The sequence below is a fragment of the Oncorhynchus mykiss genome, chromosome 4 (assembly GCF_013265735.2).
Source record: "Oncorhynchus mykiss isolate Arlee chromosome 4, USDA_OmykA_1.1, whole genome shotgun sequence".
Lineage (NCBI taxonomy): Eukaryota > Metazoa > Chordata > Actinopteri > Salmoniformes > Salmonidae > Oncorhynchus > Oncorhynchus mykiss.
The window spans coordinates 36,106,938-36,131,555 of record NC_048568.1 but is presented as its reverse complement, the minus strand read 5'-3'; the positions used below and the strand labels follow the sequence as shown (position 1 = coordinate 36,131,555).

The following is a 24,618-nucleotide window of genomic DNA, read 5'->3' as shown; positions in this document are numbered from 1 at the left end:
ATAGCTCAGTGATGAACACTTCAGGCAAGTTTTGTCTGTGGTGTCCTACAGACTATGTTATCAATACCCCTCCTCTCCCAGGGGGAAAATTCCCCAAAAGCATAAAGCCATGGAAGGAATGTAGGGTGACAAAGAACCTTACTGCTACTTCCTATTGTCTCCATGGAAACGTGCCTCAATGGGATGATCTGGACCACAGGACACAGAACTCACCCCCACATCAGTCAAGTTAACACACTCCACACATTATTCTCTCCTACATTTGAACAGTTTCATTTCAAAACATTATTTCCATTTCCAGAAATGTTGGTAAATTAGCTTGGTGTGTTTTTCCGCTGTCTATTCATGGCAAGGGGTTGTTCAATGACAGACATGTATTTGTTTAGAATCTATAATTTGATGGTTTCCTTTCAGAGAGACAAATAATCATGTTTTTTGTTTGCAAAATGCTGTATATCCACTTCACTCTCAGAGAAATGAATGGTACAGCTTGGCTTTACACAGTAAAATGTAACAAATAACAAAACATTTTATAAAGAAATGTACAAATCATACATTTGTGACATCAATATATATATTTTATACTATAAATAATTCAATACAGTAATATGAGATCTGTATGTAAAGCATTTCCATTTTCCATTTTTGTCATTATCCAGAGCGACAACCAAATATCCCAGTAAAATATATAGGATACAAACATTCCATTCCAGCAAAAATATATATATATAGGATTTAGCAAAAAAACATATTTATACACATCTAAAATGTATGAATAAAAAATCTGAGAACAGTAATATTTGACACACACATGAAGGAGGCCATAAGCAATCATTTCTGGTGTTATTAAAGCACAAATGTGAAATATTGGTGGATATAGCATTTTAGAAATCAACTCTTCGGTTGTTGCTGTGTAGGCTACCATGTATTTATTTAATCCGTTTCAGTGGAAAGGATACTTCATATTTGTGGATTTTTCTTTTCATTTCCTGTACATAAACTGACTATACCAAACATTAGGAACACCTTCTAATATTGAGTTTGCAGTCCCCCAGTCTAAAGTTCGTCAGGGCATGGACTCTACAAGATGTCGAAAGTGTTCCACAGGGATGCTGGGCTACAGGTATGCTGGACCATGTTGACTCTAATGCTTCCCACAGTTGTGTAAAGTTGGCTGGATGTTCTTTGGGTGGTGGACCATTCTTGATACACGGGAAACTGTTGAGCGGGGAAAACCCAGCAGCGTACCCTGTTCATAGGCACTTCAATCTTTTGTCTGGATCATTCACCCTCTAAATGGCACACAGACAAAATCCATGTCTCAATTGTCTCAAGGCTTAAAAATCCTGCTTAACCTGTCTCCTTCCCTTCATCTACACTGATTGAAGTGGATTTAACAAGTGACATCGATAAGGGATCACAGCTTTCATGATCTGTGCTATGCTGAGCCGTATCTGAGCTATGCTGTGCTCAGCTATGCTGAGCCGTATCTGAGCTATGCTGTGCTGAGCTATGCTTAGCCGTATCTGAGCTATGCTGAGACGTATCTGAGCTATGCTGAGCCGTATCTGAGCTATGCTGTGCTGAGCTATGCTGAGCCGTATCTGAGCTATGCTGAGACGTATCTGAGCTATGCTGAGACGTATCTGAGCTATGCTGAGCCGTATCTGAGCTATGCTGAGACGTATCTGAGCTATGCTGAGACATATCTGAGCTATGCTGAGACATATCTGAGCAATGCTGAGACATATCTGAGCTATGCTGTGCTGAGCTATGCTGAGACATATCTGAGCTAAGCTGTGCTGAGCTATGCTGAGACATATCTGAGCTATGCTATGCTGGAAGGCAGTGGCTTGTGAGTAGCCTTTCCTGCAGTCAAATTACCTTGTTGCCTCAAGGGGTGGAATGTTATTCATATTTTTCTTAATTTCATCTAATAAACATTATTTTAAAATGCCTGCAGAAAATCCGGTGTTTTTATGTCAAACGTTTTTGTTATATTTGAGACTTCTGTGATATATAGAAAGTGTAATATTGGGATGAAACCTCAAAATTGAATGCATTTTAAGTCTAAACCTGATATGGTACAGGTGTCTGCTTCTTTTTTAAGCCCATAACCATGTGTGTGAGGTGTATACTTTTGTTTCACAGTAGATTTGTTTAAGACTACCAGGAAAACACTCTGTGTGAGCCAATGACAGGCACTGGCCTCAATAACCTATTGATCAATTTACTTAGTATGTGAAGAGTTCAAAGATGAGTTCAGTCAACTGAGCTTCCAAGTGTTTGCTTTTTTTCCGTTGACATTTTAGTCATTTATTCCGGAGCGACTTGTGCAGTTTGTGTATTCATCTTAAGGTAGGTAGGTGGGACAAACACATAGCACAATCATAATCAACTGTTGTTGATGCACATGTGGACTGATTAGGGTAGAGATCAATAACATGGTTATAACATGGTTAATACAATTTGATAACGTGCTTATTAATACATGGTTCCTTTCGAGCACCAGAGTCGAGTTCAGGTCATCTTTTGCAACTTGTATGTTTCATTTATTGCGACTGGAAGACATTACATCACAAACATTATTGTAGGTTTTTAGAAAAATGGAAAGGAGAAAAAAAAAAAAAAAACATTGTTACATTTTTTTTTTTTTGCCACAGTTATTGGACAGTATGATATTTACATGATTGAATGAATGGATGAAATAGTTTGAAATCAATCAGTCTTTGGCAATATTATTGCACAACAAGGAAAGGATCAAACATGAATTTGAAACAGCCAGGTGTAGCTACGCTGTATTACATTGGCATCTCATAGATACACACTTTTACATTTGACATCTCTATCTGATGGCAATCTGACACTTCTCAAATAGTCACCAACATGGCAGTATTGTAACGTATTGTCAGAGAAAACCAAAATGGCAGGCCTTGTGTGAGTCCAAAATGGCACCCCAACGGCACTTCTGACAAACGCAGTGTGCTAGATACGGGAATAGGTTGTCATTTGGGAGTCACGCCTTATATTGAGCATGATTAAGTTTGGCGGGTTTTTAGTTAAAAAACATTTGTTTCCAATTCGAGGGCTTTTCAGGCAGTGAAGCCTATTCCTTCTAATATTTTCCATGGCATGTATTAAGTCAGTCCTAGTTCCAGGTATGGTTGTATCTGTAAAGCAGAACATTCTAGGGTCATGAGTTCACCGTCCCTGCATGTCACTGCATGCGTCCCAATTTGCACCCGAGCCCTATGGGCCCTGGTCAAAAGTAGTCCACTACACTGTAGTGTGTACAAAACATTAAGAACACCTGCTCTCTCCATGATACAGACTGACCAGGTGAATCCAGGTGAAAGCTATACCTTATTCGTGTCACTTGTTAAATCCACTTCAAATCAGTGTAGATGAAGGGGAGGATGCAGGTTAAATAAGGATTGTTGAGCCTTGAGATAATTGAGACATGGATTGTGTATGTGTGTCATTCAGAGGGTGAATGGGCAAGACAAAATATTTAATTGCCTTGGAATGGGGTATGGTAGTAGGTGCCAGGCGCAACGTTTCTTGTCAAGAACTGCAACGCTGCTGGGTTTTTCACGCTCAACAGTTTCCCGTGTGTATCAATAATGGTCCACCAACCAAAGAACATCCAGCCAACTCGACACAACTGTGGGAAGCATTGTAGTCAACGTGGGCCAGCATCCCTGTGGAACGTTTCTACATCTTGTAGAGTCCAATGCCCTGATGAATTGAGGCTGTCATGAGGGGAGAGGGTGCAAGTCAATATCAGGAAGGTGTTCCTAATGTTTGGTATACTCAGTGTATAAAGGGAATAGGGTGCAATTTGGGACGCAGACACTGTGTGAGTCACTGGATGAGAAGGTGGTGACTAAAGCAACACATTGTCCTTGACATGCCAATGCAGACTCTTCCACACATTGTCCTTGACATGCCAAGGCAGACTCTACAACACATTGTCCTTGACATGCCAGGGCAGACTCTTCCACACATTGTCCTTGACATGCCAGGGCAGACTCTACAACACATTGTCCTTGACATGCCAGGACAGACTCTTCAACAACTTGTCCTTGACATGCCAGGGCAGACTCTACAACACATTGTCCTTGACATGCCAGGGCAGACTCTACAACACATTGTCCTTGACATGCCAAGGCAGACTCTTCCACACATTGTCCTTGACATGCCAGGGCAGACTCTTCCACATATTGTCCTTGACATGCCAGGGCAGACTCTACAACACATTGTCCTTGACATGCCAGGGCATACTCTTCAACACATTGTCATTGACATGCCAGGGCAGACTCTTCAACACATTGTCCTTGACATGCCAGGGCAGACTCTACAACACATTGTCCTTGACATGCCAGGACAGACTCTTCAACAACTTGTCCTTGACATGCCAGGGCAGACTCTACAAAACATTGTCCTTGACATGCCAAGGCAGACTCTTCCACACATTGTCCTTGACATGCCAGGGCAGACTCTACAACACATTGTCCTTGACATGCCAGGGCAGACTCTACAAAACATTGTCATTGACATGCCAGGGGAGACTCTTCAACACATTGTCCTTGACATGCCAGGGCAGACTCTTCAACACATTGTCCTTGACATGCCAGGGCAGACTCTACAACACATTGTCCTTGACATGCCAGGGCAGACTCTACAACACATTGTCATTGACATGCCAGGGGAGACTCTTCAACACATTGTCCTTGACATGCCAGGGCAGACTCTTCCACACATTGTCCTTGACATGCCAGGGCAGACTCTTCCACACATTGTCCTTGACATGCCAGGGCAGACTCTTCAACACATTGTCCTTGACATGCCAGGGCAGACTCTTCAACACATTGTCCTTGACATGCCAGGGCAGACTCTACAACACATTGTCCTTGACATGCCAGGGCAGACTCTTCAACACATTGTCCTTGACATGCCAGGGCAGACTCTACAACACATTGTCCTTGACATGCCAGGGCAGACTCTTCAACACATTGTCCTTGACATGCCAGGGCAGACTCTTCAACACATTGTCCTTGACATGCCAGGGCAGACTCTTCAACACATTGTCATTGACATGCCAGGGCAGACTCTTCAACACATTGTCCTTGACATGCCAGGGCAGACTCTACAACACATTGTCCTTGACATGCCAGGGCAGACTCTACAACACATTGTCCTTGACATGCCAGGGCAGACTCTTCCACACATTGTCCTTGACATGCCAGGGCAGACTCTTCCACACATTGTCCTTGACATGCCAGGGCAGACTCTACAACACATTGTCCTTGACATGCCAGGGCAGACTCTACAACACATTGTCCTTGTCATGCCAGGGCAGACTCTTCAACACATTGTCCTTGACATGCCAGGGCAGACTCTACAACACATTGTCCTTGACATGCCAGGTCAGACTCTACAACACATTGTCCTTGTCATGCCAGGGCAGACTCTTCAACACATTGTCCTTGACATGCCAGGGCAGACTCTACAACACATTGTCCTTGACATGCCAGGGCAGACTCTTCAACACATTGTCCTTGACATGCCAGGGCAGACTCTTCAACACATTGTCCTTGTCATGCCAGGGCAGACTCTTCAACACATTGTCTTTGACATGCCAGGGCAGACTCTACAACACATTGTCCTTGACATGCCAGGGCAGACTCTTCAACACATTGTCCTTGACATGCCAGGGCAGACTCTACAACACATTGTCCTTGACATGCCAGGGCAGACTCTACAACACATTGTCCTTGACATGCCAGGGCAGACTCTTCAACACATTGTCCTTGACATGCCAGGGTAGACTCTTCAACACATTGTCCTTGTCATGCCAGGGCAGACTCTTCAACACATTGTCTTTGACATGCCAGGGCAGACTCTACAACACATTGTCCTTGACATGCCAGGGCAGACTCTTCAACACATTGTCCTTGACATGCCAGGGCAGACTCTACAACACATTGTCCTTGACATGCCAGGGCAGACTCTTCAACACATTGTCCTTGACATGCCAGGGCAGACTCTTCAACACATTGTCCTTGACATGCCAGGGCAGACTCTTCAACACATTGTCCTTGACATGCCAGGGCAGACTCTTCAACACATTGTCCTTGACATGCCAGGGCATACTCTTCAACACATTGTCCTTGACATGCCAGGGCAGACTCTTCAACACATTGTCCTTGACATGCCAGGGCATACTCTTCAACACATTGTCCTTGACATGCCAGGGCAGACTCTTCAACACATTGTCCTTGACATGCCAGGGCAGACTCTACAACACATTGTCCTTGACATTGCAGGGCAGACTCTACAACACATTGTCCTTGACATTGCAGGGCAGACTCTTCCACACATTGTCCTTGACATGCCAGGGCAGACTCTTCCACACATTGTCCTTGACATGCCAGGGCAGACTCTTCAACACATTGTCCTTGACATGCCAGGGCAGACTCTACAACACATTCGTCACGATAACACAGAGGGCTTGACTTGTCACGCAAGAACACTCCAACACAGTCAGGACAGGAAGTGGAGTTGGCAGCGAGGTATATAGGGACAGTAAGTGTGTGTCTGAAATGCCACCCGATTCCCTATGTTGTGCACTACTTTTGACCAGGGCTCTCATCAAAAAAAGTGCACTATAAATGGGGAATATAGAGCCAGACACAACCATGTAGCTTTTTCTTCTTCATGCAAACATTGATAAAAGCACATTGAATTGTATAGAATGTCATTGTTCTCCATCACAGCTGATAGAATACTATGACAATGGAAATCAATGGAGCTCAGAACATTTGCTTGTCTGTCTCCCTGTCTAGCAGTCACAGTCACTCTCTGCCTTTCCTCTAAACCACTACTGTAGTCACTCTCTGCCTTTCCTTTAAACCACTACTGTAGTCACTCTCTGCCTTTCTTCTAAACCACTACTGTAGTCACTCTCTGCCTTTCCTTTAAACCACTACTGTAGTCACTCTCTGCCTTTCTTCTAAACCACTACTGTAGTCACTCTCTGCCTTTCCTCTAAACCACTACTGTAGTCACTCTCTGCCTTTTCTTTAAACCAGGATTTCCCAAACTCAGTCCTGTGGCCCTGGGTGCACGTTTAGCTTTTTTTTTCCAGCACTACACAGCTGATTCAAATAACCAACTCATCATCAAGCTGTATTTATTTGAATCAGCTGGGTAGTGTTACGGCAAAAACAAAACATGCACCCAGGGGGACCCCAGGACAGAGTTTGGGAAACCCTGCCCTAAACCACTACTGTAGCCAACTCTGGCTCTATCTGACTCTACTCTGACTCTACTCTGGCTCTATCTGACTCTATCTGACTCTACTCTGACTTTACTCTGACTCTACTCTGGCTCTATCTGGCTCTACTCTGACTCTACTCTGACTCTACTCTGACTCTACTCTGACACTCTCTGGACCTGTCTGACTCTACTCTGACTCTACTCTGACACTCTCTGGACCTCTCTGACTCTACTCTGACTCTACTCTGACTCTACTCTGGCTCTATCTGACTCTCTCTGGACCTGTCTGACTCTACTCTGACTCTCTCTGGACCTGTCTGACTCTACTCTGACTCTACTCTGGCTCTATCTGGCTCTACTCTGACACTCTCTGGACCTCTCTGACTCTACTCTGACTCTCTCTAGACCTGTCTGACTCTACTCTGACTCTACTCTGACTCTCTCTGGACCTGTCTGACTCTATTCTGACTCTACTCTGACTCTCTCTGGACCTGTCTGACTCTACTCTGACTCTACTCTGACACTCTCTGGACCTCTCTGACTCTACTTTGACTCTACTCAGACTCTACTCTGGACCTGTCTGACTCTACTCTGACTACTCTGACTCTCTCTGGACCTGTCTGACTCTACTCTGACTCTACTCTGGCTCTATCTGACTCTACTCTGACTCTACTCTGGACCTCTCTGAATCTACTCTGACTCTACTCTGACTCTACTCTGACTCTATTCTGACTGTCTCTGGATCTATCTGACTCTACTCTGACTCTCTCTGGACCTGTCTGACTCTACTCTGACTCTACTCTGGCTCTATCTGACTCTACTCTGACTCTACTCTGGACCTCTCTGAATCTACTCTGACTCTACTCTGACTCTACTCTGACTCTATTCTGACTGTCTCTGGATCTATCTGACTCTACTCTGACTCTCTCTGGACCTGTCTGACTATACTCTGACTCTACTCTGACTCTACTCTGACTCTCTCTGGACCTCTCTGACTCTACTCTGACTCTACTCTGCACATAACCTCAGTCCAAACCCTATTACCTCTGCTGGTTGTACCAGAAACATGTTCATTATCTCACTCCAATGTATGTATGTATGTATGTATGTATGTATGTTTGTACAGTTTTGGGCAGCAGGTAGCCTAGTGGTTAGAGCTTTGAGTCAGTAATTGAAACGTTGCTGGATCAAATCCCCAAGCTGACAAGGTCAAACATATGTTGTTCTAGGCAGGCCCGTCATTGTAAATAAGAATTTGTTCTTAACTGAATTGCCTAGTTAAATAAAGGTAAACATTTAAATGTATGCATGTATATATGGACATACCAGAGCATGAACTGACTAAGGCTTTAATGTATTCTCATTATAGCTTACACTAATCATCTACGGCAGGGCTAAATGTACAGAATCACTCAAAACTTAAACAATTGGCAGGGTTTAAACATCGCTCATTATATAATACTTTCCCTTTGTACTGTCATTTTTCCAAAGTAAATAATCCATAAAAACAGGCTCTATTGAGTCATACATTAATATATTGTATCTGACATAACTTTGAACAAAAGGTTTGCCTATGCTAATCTGGTGTAGACTAGGGAGCCAATTAGAACAGTGGAACTTCTGTTCTGAACATTCTGACGAATTCTAAATTCCATGTTAAACAGTTCCTTATACTCCGTCAGTTTACACTGAGGTTTCTGCCAGGAGAAAACTCGGACCCAATAGTAACATATTCACAAAATGAGAAAATACTGTGATAAATAAAGAAATATGTGCTGTTCAATATAAAATCATGTCAATCAAAGACATCGGAACACAACGCCTTGAGAACAAGCACAATGTTAAAGGGTGTATGGTTGTTGGACACACACAAACACTCACACACACACACACTATTGATAACTTCTGAAAAACACTAGACCATTGACATATTTATCTTTTAAGAGGCAGAAGACTAGAGGCTTTTCAATCTCGCCTTATACCTAACAGACATGGGTTTAAACGCTACAGTATTTGACCTTATTTAAAATACTTGGGCTGTGCTTGATAGGGCTTGCCTCAATGGAACAAATAGAAAAGTCCCAAAGTACAAACCCCGCCCATCTGGCACTCAAGGTCATTCAAAGTATTTGAAAGCTTTCAAATAGTATTTAAACCCAGGTCTGTTATACCTAAAGCCCAGAGTAGAAGGGCCTCATAAATGCAGAGTGATTTCCCCATAACATTTCTCCTTGAAGAAGATTTGTATTTTTAAATCTGCTCATCTGAAGAAATACAATTATCAATTTACAACAAACAAAATCAAATTAAATTAAACAAAAATCGAGGGAATAAGAATTGTCTGCAAAAAACTTAGTTTTCTCTTGTAGGATCTAAGTTTATATGAAAATAAGTCATGCTTCATGCTAAATACATTGTTTATATTACATGATCTTTGAATAAAAAATGATTTACTTTTGTATCTTATTTACAAGCACCCATGCAATATAACTGAGAAAGTCCTGCAGGTCAAATTGCTTCAATTAAGAAAGGAAAAATAAAATATTTTCTAACCTTTTTACAGTTGTCCAGACTGGACAAATTGCTTATACTTTCATGAGAGTAGGTAGAGGAAGAATGGGAAACATTTCAAACAGAGATAAAAACGACAACGAATCCACAATTTATGTAAATAGTTTTGTGAGTCTGTTAAATGATAGGCAGGTGTCGTAACATGGGGTATATTTAAACTGACATTCACTTTTTAATAGAAGAGAAATTCTGGAAGAGTTTGAGGGACAAAGTCTAAGTGAATCTGTGTCTGAAATGGCACCCTATTCCCTATATAGTGCACTACTTTTGGCCAGAGCCCATGACGCTCTGGACAAGGTAGTGCACTATAAAGGGAATAGGGTGCCATTTCAGATGCAGATGAGCAACAAGCACAAGATGGAGGAGATATATTGCCTCTGACCCGGCACTAAGTCATCACCATGACAACAAAAAACCATTGTAACAGTAAAGTTCTAATTATCCTTAAATATTAAAAAGTGCTCTTAAAGGAATCGTGCCCCGTTCTCCATGATGCCTTTACTATTGGTAATATAAATTGCTGTAATGAATGTCAATTAAGTGCATGCGTGATTCTCTAAGAACAGATTTTTACAATTGTGTAGACATTTACGGTATTCTCCTGTCTCTTCACTGAAGATCTTCTGATGTAATAATATACTCATTGCCATTGAGCAGATGCTTTTATCCAAAGCAACTTACAGTCGTGCATGAACACAATTTATGCGGGTAGCCACGGGTATTGAATCCACAACCCTAGGTGGTGCAACAGCCGTGCTCCACCAACTGAGCCGTACATTACCATATATGTTGTTGCTATGCCTTTACATTTGTCTTTGTAAGCAGATTGGCTACATCAGGCAACCTGGTCGCTTGTCTTTGGCACAGTCTTACATGTTGTGCTCATGGGCGTAGGAGGTGTGAGCAGCAGGTTTTAACTGTTTTAAAACTGTAAGTATTATTGGCTCAACTTCCTTGCTTACATTACTGGACATTTGCTACAGATTCACAGACGTAACCTCTGACACTTACAGATTACACAAACCGGTCAGCTAGTCTCCTCAAACATGACATTTTCTACTATGTTTTTCCCTAATTAGTGACAAAACATATTTTTCTATGGCTTGCATCCCTTTACACAACATAAAAACATCAACATCAACCGAGACACATGAGAATCAATTACCCATCAGAGTTAGCATTGAAACATATAGGAAACGTATAGGAAACGTATAGGAAACGTATCGGAAACATATAGGAAACATATAGGAAACGTATAGGAAATGTATAGGAAACATATAGGAAACGTATAGGAAACATATAGGAAAACATGGATTTCTGATATTGCCACAAATAAGTAGGATGCTCCTAATGCCCCTGGAGGAGAGAAAGAGAGCTAGAGAGAGATAGAGTGAGAGAGATAGATGAAGTAATGTCTATTGAGACTAATGCTTGAATAGAGTTCTATGTCTTGGCCCGTTGGTGGTTGATAGGTCAGTGTGTAGACCTGGTGTGTAGTCCTACTGAAGGACTCTGTGCTCAGGCCTGGCCATATACCCTTTTCACACTATGGAAGCCAAAGTTGAGCTGAGCCAAGCCGAGATGTACTGGGGCTTCCTGGCCTGGTTACCCTCATCCACCATAGTTGCTGCTGGAACCATGCTGGAAAGGACACTCTGAAAATACATGTTCAGAGCCAGCACAGTATAGGCTTTAGTTTGGGTCAATAGTGGGAATCAGGCAGCAGAGACACAACACACCACCAATGGTTAGAAGCAGCTGGTGTCCTTCCTATCTACTCTGACCAGAATATCTGCTGTCCATTTCTGTTCATTTCACAACGTTTCTACATGTTGAATCTCCACCATTTGTCAACACCCAGCAGGTGATTGCTAACACACCTTGCAACACACCACACCAACCCGCTGCTTTTAGCCGTTGGTCTTTGTGGCGTGTCTCAGCTATTACTTTCTAGGCCATGGCGATATGTGTGTAGTCCAGGTGTGCTGGCCAGGTGTGTAGGCCAGGTGTACAGGCCTGATGTGTAGGCCTCTCTATGGCCTGGCATTAGTTAATTTCTGAGGGCCTCTTTCTGCTCCTTCTCTTTCTGAGCAGCCTTGGCTCGGTTTGTGATGTTGTTGAGGCACGCCCTGACGCCCGCCAGGTGGAGCAACGACCCAGCCGCCTCCTTCATCTCCTCATCATCGCTCTCCAACGGCGGCTTCTCTGCCGATGCTGCCGAACGGCGCTTCTTCAGCGGCAGTGTGTCACTCAGGGCCCGCAGGCGGTTTTTGGTCCAGGGCAGTCCCCGTCGCCGGGCATGCTGGGATAGGAAGGAGACGGAGGCAGAGTCCAGTGGGACTTCTTTAGGTTCGGATTTGACCCCTCGGTGGACTCCCACCTCCACTGCAATGATTTCATCGTCTTCATCGGACACGGAGGGCCCCTGGGAAGAACAGGGCATGCTGGGGGATTTGGCATTGCTGTAGTTGTGGTCCTCCTGGAGGTCGTCGCTGGGAGGGTGGGAGGTGTCACAGGGGGTCAGGTAGTCTCCCAGAGCTGACCTGGAGAAAGACACACAGGAGAGATAGGAAGGCTATAGTTACTCTTAATGTAAACAGACTTAATTATTGGTTAGAGTGTCTGCACTGAGATTGGAAGGTAGGGAGTTCAATCCCGGGCCGAGTCATACCTAAGACTTTACAAATTGGACCCGATGCGTCTCTGCTTGGCACTCAGCAACATTAAAGAGATACTGTAGATTGGGGGTAAGGCCAAAGGATAGACTAGCGTCCGGTCCAGGGGGTATACAGGTATACTATCTTAATTTGATCACTCTGTTGTTGCAGATAATTTTCCTTCGCAGAGGAAAATCCTAACTTGTTGGGTATTCAGGGTTAAAAAGCCTTCTAAAGTTTGTATTTTCCACTTAAAAATGTTAGACTTCATTTTCCCTAACGAAAAAGGGGAGGAGCAGGAGTAGATGTGACAGATGGTTCAGGTCAGGGCTCTGTGCAGACCAGTCAAGTTCTTCCACCCTGATCTCAACAAACCCTTTCTTTAGGGACCTCTCTTTGTGCATGGGGGCATTGTCATGCTGAATCAGAAAAGGGCCTACCCCAAGCTGTTGCCACAAAGTTGGAAGCACAGAATCGTCTAGAATGTCATTGTATGCTGTAGTGTTAAGATTTCCCAAAACTGGAACTAAGGGGCCTAGCCCGAAATATGAAAAACAGCCCCAGACCATTATTCCTCCTCCACCAAACTTTACAGCTGGCACTATGCATTGGGGCAGGTGGCGTTTTCTTGGCATCGACTGAACCCAGATTTATCCGTCAGACTGCCAGATAGTGAAGCATGAATCATCACTCCAGACAACGCGTTTCCACTGCTCCAAAGTCCAATGGTGGCGAGCTTTACGCCACTCCAGCCGACACTTGGCATTGGACATGGTGATCTTAGGCTTATGTGTCGCTGCTTGACCATGGAAACCCATTTCATGAAGCTCCTGACGCACAGTTCTTGTGCTGATGTTACTTCCAGAGGCACAATGTTGCAACCAAGGACAGACACATTTTACACGCTTCAGCACTCGGTGGTCCCGTCCTGTGAGCTTCTGTGGCCTACCACTTTGCGGCTGAGCCGTTGTTGCTCCTAGATGTTTCCATTTCACAATAACAGCACTTACAGTTGACCGGGGCAGCTCTAGAAGGGCAGAAGTTTGACAGACTGACTTGTTGGAAAGGTGGCATCCTATGACTGTGCCACGTTGAAAGTCATTGAGCTCTTCAGTAAGGCCATTCTACTGCCATGACTGTGCTCAATTGTATACGCCTGTCAGCAACAGGTGTGGCTGAAATAGCCAGACCCACTAATTTGAAGGGGTGTCCACATACTTTTGTATCTATGGTGTATTTCTGTATAGTTACTGTGTCATTACAATAGTACATTTGATATACCATAAAAGCTGATCAGAGCATCGCGTGATAAATAAATTAAAGTACTCCCTCCGTCCGTCCACACCACAGCAAACCCCTCGCTCAGACTGGACCTCATTTTCCTTTAGCAGGACAGTCTGGCAGCATTAATATCTCATAGGAAGGACATACCATCCTCTAAATGATGAAATATTCCATGCATACCTTATATGAGCTGCTGCCCTGTCAGTGGAGATGTTTAATTCATGACATGGTGTGCGTGTGTGTGCATTCATGTGTGTGTGTGTGCGTGTGTGTGCATCCGTGTGTGTGTGTGTGTGTGTGTGTGTGTGTGTGTGTTTGTGTCCTTTCATGATCTCATGCTCCCATGATGGATAAGCATGTCCAGGCCTGTTCCTAAAGCTTCTCTGAATCACCAGGCTCTTCACAGGAATAAACCAGTGTGATGGCTGTAGAAACACACCTGGTTGTGATAAGACTTACAAATAGCACTATATTCCCTATATAGTTTACTACTTTTGACCAGGGCCCTTAGGGAAAAGGGTGCCATTTTGGATACAGTGTAAGACTGAACTCAACATGTAGTACTGTACTAAACAGAATAAAATACCAAAAACCTTTGTGTGGTGGTTTAATTTGTAGTATAATAGTAATAAAACAAATGAATATGTGATTATGTGAATGGTAAACGGTGGAAAAATACTTTTGGGAAGGTGGGGGGGGGTGAGTGTGTGTGTACTCCAGGTGCAGCCATACGTCATAATCCAACATTTGATCGACAGGCTCACTGACCTTATCGCAGTGGTCCTTCTGCCCACGGGGCTAATGGGTAGGGGTCGGATGACAGGAAACAGACAATGGCTCCTGACGCAGGCCCCATTTTGGATCACGCCTTGAGAAACTACAGACAGAGGAGGAGACACAAGGATTTACATAGGGACACACCAACAAATACACGCCAACAGACGCTAGTGTGCACAAGAAAACACACACACACAAAAGGATGCAAACGTTTGAAAGGTTCCTGTATGCATGGAACTCAAGGGTACAGAAACACCTCCTTCTCCGAATACACACACACACACACACACACACACACACACACACACACACACACACACACACACACACACACACACACACACACACACACACACACGCACACACACACACACACACAGAAATGCACACAAATACACATGCATGCATCTATACACAGAACACACACATACAACACAAAGTTGTTTAATAATTGTTAAGTTCCATAGAGCAACATTGTCGTAAACACATAGCAACATTGTCGTAAATGGCTAAGGTGTTGGATTGACTGGTCTGGGCTACTCCCCGAATTCACTGTAGAGAAATAATGAATAAGAAGCCAGAATCACAAGGTAGCCTATACACCTAAGAAGGACCTGGGATCAGTTCACTGATTATTCATTGGTTCTGCGAATAGTCCAGCAGAGTGGTATTGATGGGAGAGAAGAGGCTTATATAAGCGAGCAACTGTCCTAAATTAGTTAAGCCCGCTAGAGAATCATTAAATTAACAACCTCTGCTGGACGGCTCAATCCATCCCATCAAATGGGAAGTCAGTTGTACAACTGAATGCCTTCAACTGAAACATGTCTTCCGCATTTAACCCAACCCCTCTGAATCAGAGGTGCAGGGGAATGCCTTAATCGACATCCACGTCTTTGGCGCCCGTGGAACAGTGGGTTAACTTCCTTGCTCAGGGGCCCAACGCTCTAACCACTAGGCTAAATGCCGCCCAACGGCTGAGGTTAGCAGAATCACAGGTCTCAGCATTTTGTTGATGTTAACGCACACAGGCTGTTGATATTTGGATGTAGCTATACCTTGACGTGTGTGTGTTGGGGGGGGGGGGGACGACGACTGTGTGGGGAGGGGATGGGGGGGTTGTGTGTGTGTGTGAAGGGGGGGTTGTGTGTGGGGGGGGATTGTATGTGAGGCGAGGGGGCAATTGTGTGTGTGGAGGGGGGAGATTGTGTGTGTGTGGGGTGTTGTGTTTGTGGGATAGGGGGGTTGTGTGTGTGTGTGAGGAGGGGGTGAGGAGGGGTTGTGTGTGTGGGATGGGGGCTTTGTGTGTGTGTGTGGGGGGGGGGGGTTTGTAAAAAATATATATATTTCACCTTTACTTAACCAGGTAGACCAGTTGAGAACAAGTTCTCATTTACAACTGTGACCTGGCCAAGATAAAGCAAAGCAGTTCGACACATACAACAACACAGAGTTAGACATGGGATAAACAAATGTACAGTCAAGAACACAATAGTAAAATCTATATACAGTGTGTTCAAATGGAGTAAGGAGGTAAGGCAATAAATAGGCTAACAGTAGCGAAGTAATTACAATTTAGCAAATTAACACTGGAGTGATAGATGTGCACATGATGATGTGCAAGTAGAAATACTGGTGTGCAAAATAACAAAAAGGGTACATTAAAATGAGGATAAGGTAGGTAGGTAGTTGGTAATTGGATGGGCTATTTACAGATGAGCTGCAGCATTTGGTAAGCTGCTCAGATAGCTGATGTTAGAAGTTGGTGAGGGAGATATACAGTGCCTTGCGAAAGTATTCGGCCCCCTTGAACTTTGCGACCTTTTGCCACATTTCAGGCTTCAAACATAAAGATATAAAACTGTATTTTTTTGTGAAGAATCAACAACAAGTGGGACACAATCATGAAGTGGAACGACATTTATTGGATATTTCAAACTTTTTTAACAAATCAAAAACTGAAAAATTGGGCGTGTACAACTGGGTACTGGACTTCCTGATGGGCCGCTCCTAGGTGGTGAGGGTAGGTAACAACATCTCCACCCTGCTGATCCTCAACACTGGGGCCCCACAAGGGTGCGTTCTGAGCCCTCTCCTGTACTCCCTGTTCACCCACGACTGCGTGGCCATGCACACCTCCAACTCAATCATCAAGTTTGCGGACGACACTACAGTGGTAGGCTTGATTACCAACAACGTCGAGACGGCCTACAGGGAAGAGGTGAGGGCCCTCGGAGTGTGGTGTCAGGAAAATAACCTCACACTCAACGTCAACAAAACAAAGGAGATGATTGTGGACTTCAGGAAACAGCAGAGGGAGCACCACCCTATCCACATCGATGGGACAGTAGTGGAGAGGGTAGTAAGTTTTAAGTTCCTCGGCGTACACATCACGGACAAACTGAATTGGTCCACCCACACAGACAGCGTCGTGAAGAAAGTGCAGCAGCGCCTCTTCAACCTCAGGAGGCTGAAGAAAATCGGCTTGTCACCAAAAGCACTCACAAACTTCTACAGATGCACAATCGAGAGCATCCTGTCGGGGTGTATCACCACCTGGTACGGCAACTGCTCCGCCCACAACCATAAGGCTCTCCAGAGGGTAGTGAGGTCAGCACAACGCATCACCGGGGGCAAACTACCTGCCCTCCAGGACACCTACACCACCCGATGTCACAGGAAGGCCATAAAATCATCAAGGACAACAACCACCCGAGCCACTGCCTGTTCACCCCGCTATCATCCAGAAGGCGAGGTCAGTACAGGTGCATCAAAGCAGGGACCGAGAGACTGAAAAACAGCTTATATCTCAAGGCCATCAGACTGTTAAACAGCCACCACTAACATTGAGTGGCTGCTGCCAAAACACTGACTCATTCCAGCCACTTTAATAATGTGAATTGATGGAAATTGATGTAAAATATATCACTAGCCACTAAACAATGCTACTTAATATGTTTACATACCCTACATTATTCATCTCATATGTATATGTATATACTGTACTCTATATCATCTACTGCATCTTTATGTATTACATGTATCACTAGCCACTTTAAACTATGCCACTTTGTTTACATACCCTACATAACTCATCTCACATGTATATACTGTACTCGATACCATCTACTGCATCTTGCCTATGCCGCTCTGTACCATCACTCATTCATATATATTTATGTACATATTCTTTATCCCTTTACACTTGTGTGTACAAGGTAGTAGTTTTGGAATTGTTAGGTTAGCTTACTCGTTGGTTATTACTGCATTGTCGGAACTAGAAGCACAAGCATTTCGCTACACTCGCATTAACATCTGCTAACCATGTGTATGTGACAAATACATTTGATTTGATTTGAACCTGGCTGCTCAGCTCATCTCATCACAGAATCTCCAGTTCAGTTCAGTAAAACAGCTGTCATCCACATCTCTCTCTGGATCTCCGGGGGTCAGTGTGCTTTTCAGAAATTAGTATGTTTACATGCACACTAATAACTCGATAAAAAAACAATTATGGCAGAAGGCCAAGTATGGCGTTAGTCATGTAAACAACTTACTCTGCTTATCTTCATCAGCGTAAGATCATCATCAAAGTAAGCATACGCTGAATACAACACCTGGCAATCTTTCAAATTATTACAAGGTGTAAATTCCTTAATCAGAATGACATCGGTGTATTTGATCTGCACATGTGCTAGCATGAGCAGCACGAGTTTCCTTCTTTGACGCGAGTGAAGTGAGTTCGGAAAAACTCAAAGTATTCATCTTAGAAACAGTTTTAGGCTTCGCAACAAATATCATCGTCGCTGTGGTAGAATGTTTATTTCGATTGCCGATTTTCAGCATTCATAAAAGTCTCATCAGGGGGCCTGATATCAGATTTGTCCGTGTAAACAGGATTAGAAGGAAAATTGTAGTTCTTGAAACGCATGTAAACATTTAAATGTAACTTTTATATTCATCTGGCTATTCACAATCATCATATTATTGTGGGTGTATAACCGTACACACTGATGACCAACATTTGCTTTTGATTTAGCCTACGACAGCATGTTGTAGACAGCATGTTGTAGACAGCATGTTGTAGGACAGCATGTTGTAGGACAGCATGTTGTAGACAGCATGTTGTAGACAGCATGTTGTAGACAGCATGTTGTAGGACAGCATGTTGTAGACAGCATGTTGTAGGACAGCATGTTGTAGACAGCATGTTGTAGACAGCATGTTGTAGACAGCATGTTGTAGACAGCATGTTGTAGGACAGCATGTTGTAGGACAGCATGTTGTAGACAGCATGTTGTAGACAGCATGTTGTAGACAGCATGTTGTAGACAGCATGTTACATCACAAATGTGGTCTGCCACTATCTCATCACAGCACAGCACTAAGATGTAACCCATCTGTTTTTCTCTTTCCACAGGGTACTGTATATGACTGTGTTTCTCTTTCCACAAGGTACTGTATATGACTGTGCTTCTCTTTCCACAAGATACTGTATATGACTGTGCTTCTCTTTCCACAAGGTACTGTATATGACTGTGCTTCTCTTTCCACAAGGTACTGTATATGACTGTGTTTTTCTCTTTCCACAAGGTACTGTATATGACTGTGTTTCTCTTTCCACAAGGTACTGTATATGACTGTGTTTCTCTTTCCACAAGGTACTGTATGTGACTGTGTTTCTAGCTGTGTGTGTCGTCTAATTCTATTAGCTTCTGAGTTAGAACTGAAGACTATCCATGTTAATCCTATTGACTCTGGTTGTGGGGCTAACTATAATACTGGTAATGCGGCTCCTTATCAGTAAGTCCTTGCGTGCCTGCCTACTTGCCTAACTGAATCCCTGCCTGCCTACTTGCCTAACTGAATCCCTGCCTGCCTGCATCCTTGTCTGCCTGCACACTGTCTCCATTGTAATCTCGCTCACTTGTAATCTGGGTGTGACTATAATGTTGGTAATGCTGCTCCTGTTAACCTTCTCAGTAAATCCCGCATGCCAGCCTAACTTCCTGCCTTCCTGCCTGCCTGCATCCCTGCTTGCCTGCCTACATCCCTACCTGCCTTCCTGCATGCCAGCCTAACTTCCTGCCTGCATCCCTGCTTGCCTGTCTACATCCCTGCCTGCATCCCTGCTTGCCTGTCTACATCCCTACCTGCCTACCTGCCTGCACTCTGTCTCCATTGTAATCTTGATCACTCGCTGTGTGTGTGTGTGTGTGTGTGCCAGTATGTACCTATGTCTCTCTGGGTTAACATTCCCCTCTCTCCTTCCCTCCCCATTTTCTGCTCTCTCTCTCTCGCTCCGGTGGTGGGCAAGGCTTTCCGTTGCCGTGGTGACCGCTCCCATTCCACATGCCACACAGTGGTAGATCATGCTACAGCGAAGGAGAGGCAGGAAATAACTCTGAGCCAGCGTCTCAAATGGCACCCTTTTCCCTTTACTACCTTTGGGAGAATATAGGGAACAGGGTGCTATTTGGGATAATATAGGGAACAGGGTGCTATTTGGAAGAATATAGGGAAAAGGGTGCTATTTGGAAGAATATAGGGAACAGGGTGCTATTTGGGATAATATAGGGAACAGGGTGCTATTTGGAAGAATATAGGGAACAGGGTGCTATTTAGAAGAATATAGGGAACAGGGTGCTATTTGGGAGAATATAGGGAGCAGGGTGCTATTTGGGATAATATAGGGAACAGGGTGCTATTTGGAAGAATATAGGGAAAAGTGTGCTATTTGGAAGAATATAGGGAAAAGGGTGCTATTTGGAATAATATAGGGTGCTATTTAGGATAATATAGGGAACAGGGTGCTATTTGGAATAATATAGGGAAAAGGGTGCTATTTGGAAGAATATAGGGAACAAGGTGCTATTTAGAATAATATAGGGAAAAGGGTGCTATTTGGAAGAATATAGGGAACAGGGTGCTATTTAGAATAATATAGGGTGCTAGAGTGCTATTTGGGAGTAGAGTGCTATTTGGGAGGCTGCCCGACAGATCCTGTTTACACTAGGTAGACACAGTATGCCTGGCCTGGCCTAACCCAAACCCTGGCCTTGCTTTGCCTGGCCTAAAGTATTTCTGTAAAAACATTTTAAATCTCTACTTAAGTTGTTTTTGGGTATCTTTTTCACAACTTTTACTTCACTACATTCCGAAAGATAAGAATGTACTTTTTACTCCATACATTTTCCCTTACACCCAAAAGTACTCATTACATTTTGAATGCTTAGCAGGACAGGACTATTAGCCCTGTCACGCCCTGACCATAGTTTACTTTGTATTTTCTATGTTTTGATTGGTCAGGGTGTGATCTGAGTGGGTATTCTATGTTTCATGTCTTGTTTGTCTATTTCTATGTTCAGCCTGATATGGTTCTCAGTCAGAGGCAGGTGTTCGTCATTGTCTCTGATTGGGAACCATATTTAGGTAGCCTGGGTTTCACTGTGTGTTTGTGGGTGATTGTTCCTGTCTATGTGTTTTTCACCAGATAGGCTGTTTTAGGTTTTCGTTACGTTCATCACGTTCTTTATTTTGTAGTGTTTGCATTGATTCGTGTTTTACGTTTGTTCATTAAAACATGGATCGCAATCTACACGCTGCATTTTGGTCCGACTCTCCTTCTCATCAAGAAAACCGTGACAGAATCACCCACCACAAAAGGACCAAGCAGCGTGTCAACAGGCAGGAGCAGCGCGAGGAGATGCGCAATAAGGATTTCTGGACATGGGAGGAAATCCTCGACGGGAGAGGACCCTGGGCTAAACCAGGGGAGTGTAGCCGCCCAAAGGTGCAGCGGGAGAAGAAACAACAGGAGCAGCCCAAAGAGGAGTGCAGTATGGAGTATACGACTTGGGAGGAGATCGACAGGTGGGCGGCCGACCCAGGGAGAGTGCCGGAGCCCGCCTGGGATTCGATGGAGCAGTGCGCGGAAGGATATAGGAGAATGGAGTTTGCGAAGCAAGCAAGGCGGCGCGGACGGAGGCCCCATAGTCAGCCCAAAAAATTTCTTGGGGGGGGGCTCAGGGAGAGTGTGGCAGAGTCAGGAGCCAGACCTGAGCCAACTCTCCCTGTTTATCGTGAGGAGCCAAGGAGAGCAGAACCAGAGCCGGTGTTGGAGGTGAGTGAAACAGAGACTGTGAAGGAGTTAATGGGGAAATTGGAGGAGAGAGAAATGAGGGAGTTGCTGTGTTGGTGCATTTTGCATAGAATTCGCCTGACGGAACGTGTCAGGGATTTGATGGCACCTGGGTTAGCGCTCCATACTCGTCCTGAGGTCCGTTTTAGTCGGCTGGTGAAGTTGGTTCCAGTCTCACGCATCAGGCCTCCTGTGCCCATCCCTAGCCTTGCACGTCCTGTGCCAGCACTATGCATCAGGCCTACAGTGCGCCTCGCCTGTTCAGCGCAACCAGAGCCTCTCTCATCTCATGCGCTATCGGAGTCTTCCGCCTGTTCAGCGCAGCTAGAGCCTCTCTCCTCTCCTGCGCTGCCGGAGTCTCCCGCCTGTTCAGCGCAGCCAGAGCCTCTCTTCTCTACTGCGCTATCGGAGTCTCCCGACTGTTCAGCGCAGCCAGAGCCTTTCTACTCTCCTGCGCTGCCGGAGTCTCCCGCCTGTTCAGCGCAGCCAGAGCCTTTCTGCTCTCCTGCGCTGCCGGAATCTCCCGCCTGTTCAGCTCAGCCGGAGCCTCTCTCCTCTCCTGCGCTGTCGGAGTCTCCCGCCTGTTCAGCGCAGCCAGAACTGCCAGTCTGCATGAAGCAGCCCGAGCTGCCAGTCTGCAATGAGCTGCCAGTCTGCAAGGAGCTGCCAGTCTGCAAGGAGCTGTCAGTCTGCATGGAGCAGCCTGAGCTGTCAGTCTGCATGGAGCAGCCTGAGCTGTCCGTCTGCATGGAGCAGCCTGAGCTGTCAGTTTGCAAGGAGCAGCCAGAACTGTCAGTCTACATGAAGCAGCCAGAGCTGCCAGTCTGCAAGGAGCTGCCAGTCTGCAAGGAGCTGCCAGTCTGCAAGGAGCTGCCAGTCTGCAAGGAGCTGCCAGTCTGCAAGGAGCTGCCAGCCTGCAAGGAGCTGCCAGTCTGCAAGGAGCCGCCAGAGCTGCCTGTCTGCAGGATGCCGCTAAAGCTGCCAGCCTGCAAGGAGCTGCCAGCCTGCAAGGAGCTGCCAGCCTGCAAGGAGCTGCCAGTCTGCAAGGAGCTGCCAGTCTGCAAGGAGCTGCCAGCCTGCAAGGAGCTGTCAGTCTGCATGGAGCAGCCTGAGCTGTCAGTCTGCATGGAGCAGCCTGAGCTGTCCGTCTGCATGAAGCAGCCCGAGCTGTCAGTTTGCAAGGAGCAGCCAGAGCTGTCAGTCTACATGAAGCAGCCAGAGCTGCCAGTCTGCAAGGAGCTGCCAGTCTGCAAGGAGCTGCCAGTCTGCAAGGAGCTGCCAGTCTGCAAAGAGCTGCCAGTCTGCAAGGAGCTGCCAGCCTGCAAGGAGCTGCCAGCCTGCAAGGAGCTGTCAGTCTGCATGGAGCTGCCAGTCTCCAAGGAGCCGCCAGAGCTGCCTGTCTGCAGGATGCCGCAAAAGCTGCCAGTCTGCAAGGAGCCGCCAGAGCTGCCAGTCTGCAAGGAGCCGCCAGAGCTGCCAGTCTGCAAGGAGCCGCCAGAGCTGCCAGTCTGCAAGGAGCCGCCAGAGCTGCCAGTTAGCATGGAGCAGCCAGGGCCGCCAGTCAGCATTGAGCAGCCAGTCAGCATGGAGCAGCTGGAGCTGCCAGTCGGCATGGAGCTGCCAGTCAGTATGGAGCAGCCAGAGCCGCCAGTCAGCATGGAGCAGCCAGTCAGCATGGAGCAGCCAGAGCTGCCAGTCGGCATGGAGCTGCCAGTCAGCATGGAGCAGCCAGAGCTGCCAGTCAGTATTGAGCAGCCAGTCAGCATGGAGCAGCCAGATCTGCCGGTCGACCAGACTCTCCCAGATCTGCCGGTCGACCAGACTCTCCTAGATCTGCCGGTCGACCAGACTCTCCCAGATCTGCCGGTCGACCAGACTCTTCCAGAGCTGCCAGTCGACCAGACTCTTCCAGAGCTGCCAGTCGACCAGACTCTTCCAGATCTGCCCGTCGTCCAGACTCTTCCAGATCTGCCAGTCGTCCAGACTCTTCCAGATCTGCCAGTCGTCCAGACTCTTCCAGATCTGCCAATCGTCCAGACTCTTCCAGATCTGCCAGTCGACCAGACTCTTCCAGATCTGCCAGTCGACCAGACTCTTCCAGATCTGCCAGTCGTCCAGACTCTTCCAGATCTGCCCGTCGTCCAGACTCTTCCAGATCTGCCCGTCGTCCAGACTCTTCCAGATCTGCCCGTCGTCCAGACTCTTCCAGATTTGACAGTCGTCCAGACTCTTCCAGATCTGACAGTCGTCCAGACTCTTCCAGATCTGACAGTCGTCCAGACTCTTCCAGATCTGACAGTCGTCCAGACTCTTCCAGATCTGACAGTCGTCCAGACTCTTCCAGATCTGACAGTCGTCCAGACTCTTCCAGATCTGACAGTCGTCCAGACTCTTCCAGATCTGACAGTCGTCCAGACTCTTCCAGATCTGACAGTCGTCCAGACTCTTCCAGATCTGACAGTCGTCCAGACTCTTCCAGATCTGCCACTCGTCCAGACTCTTCCAGATCTGCCAGTCGACCAGACTCTTCCAGATCTGCCAGTCGACCAGACTTTTCCAGATCTGCCAGTCGACCAGACTCTTCCAGATCCGCCAGTCGTCCAGACTCTCTCAGATCCGCCAGTCGTCCAGACTCTCCCAGATCCGCCAGTCGACCAGACTCTCCCAGATCTGCCAGTCGACCAGATTCTCCCAGATCCGCCAGTCGACCAGATTCTCCCAGATCCGCCAGTCGACCAGATTCTCCCAGATCCGCCAGTCGACCAGATTCTCCCAGATCCGCCAGTCGACCAGATTCTCCCAGATCCGCCAGTCGACCAGATTCTCCCAGATCCGCCAGTCGACCAGATTCTTCCAGATCTGCTAGTCGACCAGGATCTGCTGAAACCGCCAGCCAGCCAGGTTCTG

The 24,618-nt window shown here is 45.8% G+C and overlaps 1 protein-coding gene across 1 annotated transcript in view; it reads right to left on the bottom strand.

Annotated features, from left to right (window-relative positions):
* Positions 1-8,193: 8,193 nt before the first annotated feature.
* Positions 8,194-24,618, bottom strand: part of LOC110522562 (forkhead box protein N3) — an 84,267-nt gene continuing 67,842 nt past the window's right edge. The window contains exons 5-6 of the mRNA XM_021601019.2: positions 14,562-14,670; positions 8,194-12,395 (exon numbers count right to left, since the gene is read on the bottom strand). Of these exons, the coding sequence (XP_021456694.2) occupies positions 11,903-12,395; positions 14,562-14,670 (602 nt within the window). The 3' untranslated portion in view covers positions 8,194-11,902. The remainder of the gene's footprint in view (positions 12,396-14,561; positions 14,671-24,618) is intronic.